At 33.3% G+C, this 7026-nt stretch overlaps 1 protein-coding gene, 1 long non-coding RNA gene and 2 pseudogenes across 11 annotated transcripts in view; 1 reads left to right on the top strand and 3 right to left on the bottom strand.

Moving 5' to 3' along the window:
• Positions 1-1462, bottom strand: part of LOC101504425 (protein NRT1/ PTR FAMILY 2.9-like) — a 2352-nt pseudogene extending 890 nt beyond the window's left edge.
• Positions 1-3384, top strand: part of LOC113785452 (DNA polymerase lambda-like) — a 3593-nt gene extending 209 nt beyond the window's left edge. The window contains exons 1-4 of one of the 10 annotated variants that reach the window (XR_012161981.1): positions 1816-1884; positions 1989-2045; positions 2543-2695; positions 2817-3384. Coding sequence is in view for 2 of the 10 variants with exons in the window: in XM_073365107.1 (XP_073221208.1) it covers positions 1931-2045; positions 2532-2610; positions 2817-2864; positions 2957-2981 (267 nt within the window). In the remaining 8 variants the exon portion in view is untranslated. The other 9 variants (XR_012161984.1, XR_003471516.2, XR_012161983.1 and 6 more) reach the window with 9 other exon arrangements.
• A 163-nt stretch (positions 3385-3547) lies between these two features.
• Positions 3548-5493, bottom strand: LOC140919307 (uncharacterized; annotated as a pseudogene).
• A 107-nt stretch (positions 5494-5600) lies between these two features.
• LOC140919295 (uncharacterized) lies at positions 5601-7015 on the bottom strand. The gene is made up of 3 exons (XR_012161993.1): positions 6791-7015; positions 6552-6623; positions 5601-5785 (listed from the first exon to the last, which is right to left on the bottom strand). It is a non-coding gene; the product is annotated as an uncharacterized lncRNA (long non-coding RNA).
• Positions 7016-7026: the final 11 nt, after the last annotated feature.

Genomic DNA, 7026 nt, shown 5'->3' with positions numbered 1-7026 from the left:
CCATCTGGGTTTATTTTGTCTTCTTGAGTCATCATTGCAGCTTTGTCCAATACCCTATCAAAACAGTTTAGTCACTATAATCGTCTCCAAAGAACTAACAGTTTAGTCACTACAATCATCTCAAAAGGACTAACGTGATTGAAATATTTTAACTTCAGAGATTATTTAAGAGACCAAATTAAATAATTCTAATAGCTACAATTTCAAGGACTAAACTAAAATTAGATTGAAGTAGTTTACCTGAATTGATATGTATAAAGAAGCTTTGAATTAATACTTTTGGGTGGAACATAATCAAAGAGTGAAAGCATTGGATGCTCCGAAGGTAGTTTAAGTCTTCTTTTCTTGACAGCAACAACTATGACTTGAACAATACTAGTGACAGGACTACCACTTGGTTTAACTTTAACATACAATTTAGCTCCCATGAAAAACACAACACATGATATGAACATCAAAGCAACAGGAATTCCCAAACCAATAGCCCAACTCACATTTGATTGACTATATACAATTAGTGTTAAAGACACCATCTGTGCAAAAGTGAATGTAAAGAAATACCAATTGAAGAAACTATTGATTCCTTTCTTTCCTGAATCTGTTTTGGGGTTGAACTGATCAACCCCAAATGCTAAATTACACGGTCTAATCCCTGCTGCACCTACTAAGAGTAGACCAAATCCTGATATTAGAAAAGCCATTTGGCCAGTTGTTGGACCTTCGCATGTGAGGCTTTCCTTTCCACAGTGTGGTGGATGCAAATTCTTGAATACTGATGTTAGTTGTATTGCAACCAATCCCTGTTTGGATGCAGGGAACAATAATTAAAATTGAATATGAAATTCAGACATGAAAATTTAGCACAATTTATTGATATTTAATTCTCTGCATGAAATGAATTATTATTTATATATTAAATAAATACCAGAAAGGAAGTGATACTGCAAAATGCTAATATGTTGTAGCGGCCAAAAAATGCATCAGAAAAGAAAGCACCAAGCAAAGTAGCAAAGTTGGTGCTGCCACTGAATATGTTGATGATTTTTGCAGCTGTGATGTTGTTCAGGTTGAATACTGTTGTAAGATAGACCAATAGGTTTGCTAATGTTCCAATTGCTCCCAATTTCTCAAAAGTTTCATTTCCTAGTGAAAAGTTTCAATCATTAGAGAGAGAGAATGAATGAATGAATGTAGATGCTTACCTATGATGAAGGGCATGACCTTCCACCCTCTGTAGTTGATATTAGTATCATCATCATCTGGTTTCATGTTTTCTATCTCAATTGTCTTCATTGTTCTTCTCACTTTCTTCTTCAATTTATTCCGTTATATATTTTAAGTGCAAATGTTATTTGACTTTTGGAAGACAAAATAGTACTTGTAAATACTTACACTTTCATTTCACGCACTCCAATGCGACCTATCCTTCTCTATAATTATTCTACTATACATCGTTGAATATTAATTACAAGGTTACCAATTACACCCACTATCCGATATGCAATTTTGACTACATAAATACAATTAATTTTTATTTTTATTCTAGCTATGCCATTGTGGTGGAGAGGATCCATTTTCGTAAATCTAATCTGTTTATGTAAATAGATTTTAATAAAGGCTTAATAAGCACACAAGACCATTAAATGTGTTTATGGGTATCATGATGTGTTTATGGGTATCATCAAACTTGCAAATTTAGTTATTTAAATTAATTTAATTTCTTAATGCAACTCATTTAAATTTAAGTTCAACCCTTTTAAATTTAATAATGTTTGATTTCAAAATCAATTTGACATTTCGAACTCATAAATCTATTTCGAAGTCCATTTTTTTTTATTACTCCTGCTATATGACGGTTTTGTAGAACTCTGGGTTTCTTGCTGTGTAAAATAGTTCATTTATTAACTAGAAAAATGAAATTATTTATTGTATGCACTGTTCTATTTGTTATGTAATACATCTTTTATATTCTATGCTGTTTCTTGCAGCTGTCAAACATACGAGGGAGGCATTGCTGGTGAGCCTGGTTCGGAGGCTCATGGTGGGTATGTATCTTCCTACTTTCTCTCCTCCCTTTCCTCACTTCTCTTTATACCTCTTCACAATGATATGATTTGAAATAAAAGGATTTCTGCCCAAGTATGTAAAGCATTTAAAGGATACAAATTTCCTGAGGGAGGATTTGATTTTTAGGTGTGTGACTGATGGTATCTCTTTGTAGCATTGTAGATATTGTTGTACTTGCATGCTCTTTTGAATGATACTTTGACTTCTGAGATTATTCTTACTTCAGTATTGTTTTTCCAATTTCTCTCCTTTTGTCAAATACTTAGCACTTAAACATTGAATATTTGGTAAAATGTAAAATGCGATTCTCCCTTGCTGATATAGTTCGTTAGTATTGCATAGGGTTTAGGGTTTAGGATGGATTTGAGTGTTTTTGCATATATACTTTGTTAACCATTGAATATACTTTGTTTCCTAGCCAACTTTTAACATCTAGACTTATGATTGCATATGATGGGTTTTAGTGTTTTTGCAGGTCTACCCAGGAGACATATATGCTTTCGGACTTGTAGCTTGGACTGGAAATGATGTATTAAATAGGAGGTTTGCATCCCTTTGCAGTTTGCACTGAACTTTCCATCGTCACTGTGGCTGAAACGGATGGACATCTTTCCTAAAACCTACCAATGTTGCATTCTCATCTTTTCATTACCAATTTGATGGAACATTGTGTGTATATATATATGTCACTGATTTATTTGTGATGTATAGTTAAGAAGTTATGTTGATTTTTCTCTTTTTGGGTGCAGGTTGAGGCTACAAGCAGAATCTAAAGGATTTAGGCTTGATGATACAAGGTTGTTTCTAGCTACTCAGGGTTGAGGCCTTTTTAACTTTTTATTAGAAAATAGATTAGAACGATTGAGTCCTCATTCGCTTGATTTTGCAGGGCACAAAAGGTAATGCAAGTTTGAAATTGTCTACAGAAAAGGAGGTGTTTGATTTCCTGGGATTTCCTTGGCTTGAACCACATCAAAGAAATCTCTAAATACAGGAATAGTTTGGTTAGCCAGCTAGAAGTACAATGTACAACACCCTTTTGTGATGTTTGAAAGAGGTCTCTTGCTAGATTTTTGCGCGCTCTGTTATCCCTGCCTTGTAGACTACGGTGTGTAAAGCAGAAAGGGTTTCTCATTGGGTGCTGCTTTGTAAATTTTTATATGTAGGAAGGATAGAGGTTGACAATTCTAGTGTCATCTTCCAAATATTGTGTACACAAAAATAGCACAATGATGTGAATGCTGTTTTTATTTTTGGGATTTGTTTAAAATGTATTAAGTGTTCACTGTTGTACTTATTTTTTCACCTTGATTTCTCTTTACCTGTGTCTAATAATATACTTATCACTTTTTTTTTATCCTTCATTTTTGTTTTCACCACAAGTATTGGTTTTTGGTATAACTCTTCAAACATAACTTTTCACTAGTATAATTTTTTTAACAGATCATAGTTAAATAGACACCTTCTGAACAGTTTGATGAATGTCAATTTCTGATCCAAATTGATAATCCACTTCCTATAAGAATTAATTATCTTTAAAGTTTACATCAAAATTGTAACAAAGCTGACAGGTAACAGAATAGGAGGAAAGAGTAAAAGTGAGAAGATTTGTTTAACAATAATGTTAATTGCAGTGATTAATATCAATAATGTAACATTTTCAGAAGCATGTTAAACGTGTATCCTAGTATGCAGCAGAAAATCAACTACTGAAATAAGTATAGATCAACATATGCCTCTACGGTACAGCAGAGCGAAATCTCTCAAATCTGAAATAAACAAATTTGAATACCATCAGAACGTGCAAAGCCAAGTAGAATGAATAGAGTGCACAAGTAACAAAAAAAAAAAGTGGATATACTCAGAGAAAAGGGTATTTGACTTGACAGAGAAGAAGGTGAATGAAAATACGAAATGGACGAAAACAATAGCAAGTTTTTGTTACTTACCAATGCCTTAACGAAAGAGAAGATCACCAATTCCGACGGAGAAACAAGGCTAAGAACACAAAGATTGAAACAAGGCTAAGAACACAGATTCTTCCATGGCTTTGACATGTTATTTTCCTAGCATAGGCACAATAATAAATATAGAAGAATCAGTTTTTGTTTTTAGTTTTAAAAAAAGAACCAGTATAGGAATTTGAGTGTTGCTTTTAAGATGAATAGATGTTAATATGATTTTTTTTTGTGGCTTAGTAAAATTTGTAATCAAGAATCCTTTGTTTGCTTTCATGATTGATTTTTAGACACCAAATAAATGTATAATCTGATAAAATCAAAGGTTTAAAATAAATAAAAAAGAATTAACTTACACATTCTTAAAGAACATAATTAAATCTCAGCCAATGCCACAATCTATACTCTTTTAAATATTCATCTTACAAAGTTAGAAAGTAAAATTACAAAAACTTTGAAACAAAGAATGATAAACATAAACTTTACCTTTTTCTTGGGTTGAACAGAAATGACACAAATGCAAAAAGAAAAATGAAACCAAAAATTTGTACCCTTCAAAGGCTGGGGAAAAAAGAAACAGAATGACACTTCAATGTAATCCAAATTCAATAAAACCTTAATAAAATGAAAATTACTCAAATATATGTGACACATACCAAACCAAAAATTAAAATTACAGTGGGAGGGAGAACTATTTTTCACGTGTGAGGAAAATGTATCAACTCTCAAAGACTAGAAACATAATATAATATTCTAGTGAACTTACTTGTGAAGCATCTCAATTGAATCTGCAGTATACCATCCTCCTCCATAGAACATTCTAAAGTTCTTTTACTATAATCCGTTGAATGTGAGCTATTTTTGGCCAATCCTCGCCTGTGCTCTCTTTACATCGTATCTCTAACTCACCACAACCATAAATCTCCAATCTTTTAAGAGCAGCAAGGCATTGAATCCTTGTCGGAAGACACCTCAACTTCGGACACATAGAAATAATTAATTTCTGAAGCAAACCTAAGTTTCCCAACCAGTCAGGAAGGGATGCTAGGTTTGGAAGATCTAACAATTTTAACGATTGAAGGGCAGTCATATGTTCTAACGCATCATGCAATTCTTCTATTTCTGAGCAACATTGAATCTTCAATTTCGCAAGACTAGTGAGGTGTTGAAAACTGTTTGATAGGTTGAAAGTTTGGCAGTCCTTAATATACAATTTCTTAAGAGAGTGCAACCCTTGTAATACTTCATATGTCAATGACTTGTTCTTAACCAAATATATGTATTTCTTGGATAGCATTAAGATTCATCAATTCAGAGAAATGCTCAAGTTTGGAAATGCTACAAATGTCAAAAACCTTTTGTCACGACCCGAAATTTAAATGTCGTGACCGGCGCGCAAGCTATACTCCTAGCCTGGCAAGCCTACCAACTAACTTAACAATTAAACACTAAATCGTTCCATAACCATTTCAAAAATATATATATATACTTTTCCTCGAAATTTCGACAGAGTATCCTCTATAACTTCAACATTCCCAAATTTATAAAATCCCTGTTAAATTCTCAATTCAGTCTCAATTCAAAGAACATAATCTAATCGTTTAATACAATTTTCAAAAAATTGCTAGACTCCAAAATAGCTGCAAATTACATAGACTCAACAGACGTTACAACAATGGTCCTCAATCAAAGAGGCCTACCAAAAGAAATATGTGGAGACTTGAATCAAATAACAGATTTCTACTCAACTGCCTGCGAATCTGAAAAAATAAGCAACATAAAGGGGTAAGTCACAAAGACTTAGTGAGGAGACAACAACCACCATCAATTAGAAGGGAAACACAAAAGGCACGAATAACTGTTTAATCGCTTGACAAAAATATTAAAAATTCAGTGAATAACGAAACGAAATCAAAATGAACAACCTTAAAATCATTATAAAAGTCAAACAAATAACAATACAAATTTTTAGAACCAAGAGGCGGCTTTATCTCATTGATAGCCCTCTCCTCCTAAGGGTGGCCTTTCCCTTAGGGGCGGCTCCATCTAACGGATGGCCCTCTCCCCTCAATTCCGCAACGCATCAGCACGTATCAATTAGGGAGCTTACATCTCGTTGATAGCCCTCTCCTCCTACGGATGACCTCTCTCGTAAGGGCGGCTCCATCTAACGGTTAACTCTCCCTAATCAACACGTGGTAACTAGGTGCACCTAACGCAGTTAACGATTTAATAATTATAACAACGATTTCTCAAAATACATATTTAAAATCATTCGTAATTCATGAAAAAAAAACATATTCAATCGCATAACAATTCAAGATTTAAATATTGTAGCTCATACGTAAATCAAAGTAATAACATATTATATAACAACGACCGTTAAATTAAATAATTGATGAAATCGAGATAAAATTCAAAGGTTGTGTTTCCCAAATTTTTCAATAAATACTTTAATATAGATAACAAGTAAAATAATAATAATAACAGTATAAAAATATATGACGATGATCGTCGTCAACTCACTGTTATGGAGAATCGTCTAAGTTGGCTCTCCAACAACTCTCAGAGTAGCCGGCAAGGTCTCAGTTGACAAATCTGAGTATAAAAATATTTCCAAAACTTTAGAGAAATTTATTCTAAAGTTTAACTACCTCTAGAAAACTATCAGCATCATTTAAATATACTCTAAACACGAAATAAGATTTTTACTCAAAACTACATTTTTCTATGAATTCATACTAGGATTAGAGTTGTGCATTTACCTCAATGAGTCTCAATAAACCACTTTCAAGAGATGGGTACCCTTTTTCCTTCCTTAGAACACAAACCCTAACCCAAAAATCTCAACCAAAAGAATTTGTAGGAGTTTGAGAAATTAAGTTTGTGGGGATGTTAAACCTCCTTTAAGGATTGAGGGTTTGAGTAATAGAGTGAGAAGAAGGAGAAGGGAAGAAAAGAAGGAAGGAAAACAAAAAATGAAGGAGGGGGAGGGGGTTGC

The sequence above is a fragment of the Cicer arietinum genome, chromosome 2, assembly GCF_000331145.2.
Source record: "Cicer arietinum cultivar CDC Frontier isolate Library 1 chromosome 2, Cicar.CDCFrontier_v2.0, whole genome shotgun sequence".
Taxonomy (NCBI): Eukaryota; Viridiplantae; Streptophyta; class Magnoliopsida; order Fabales; family Fabaceae; genus Cicer; species Cicer arietinum.
The sequence above is the reverse complement of the archived record's forward strand: the minus strand, read 5'-3'. Positions and strand labels throughout refer to the sequence as shown.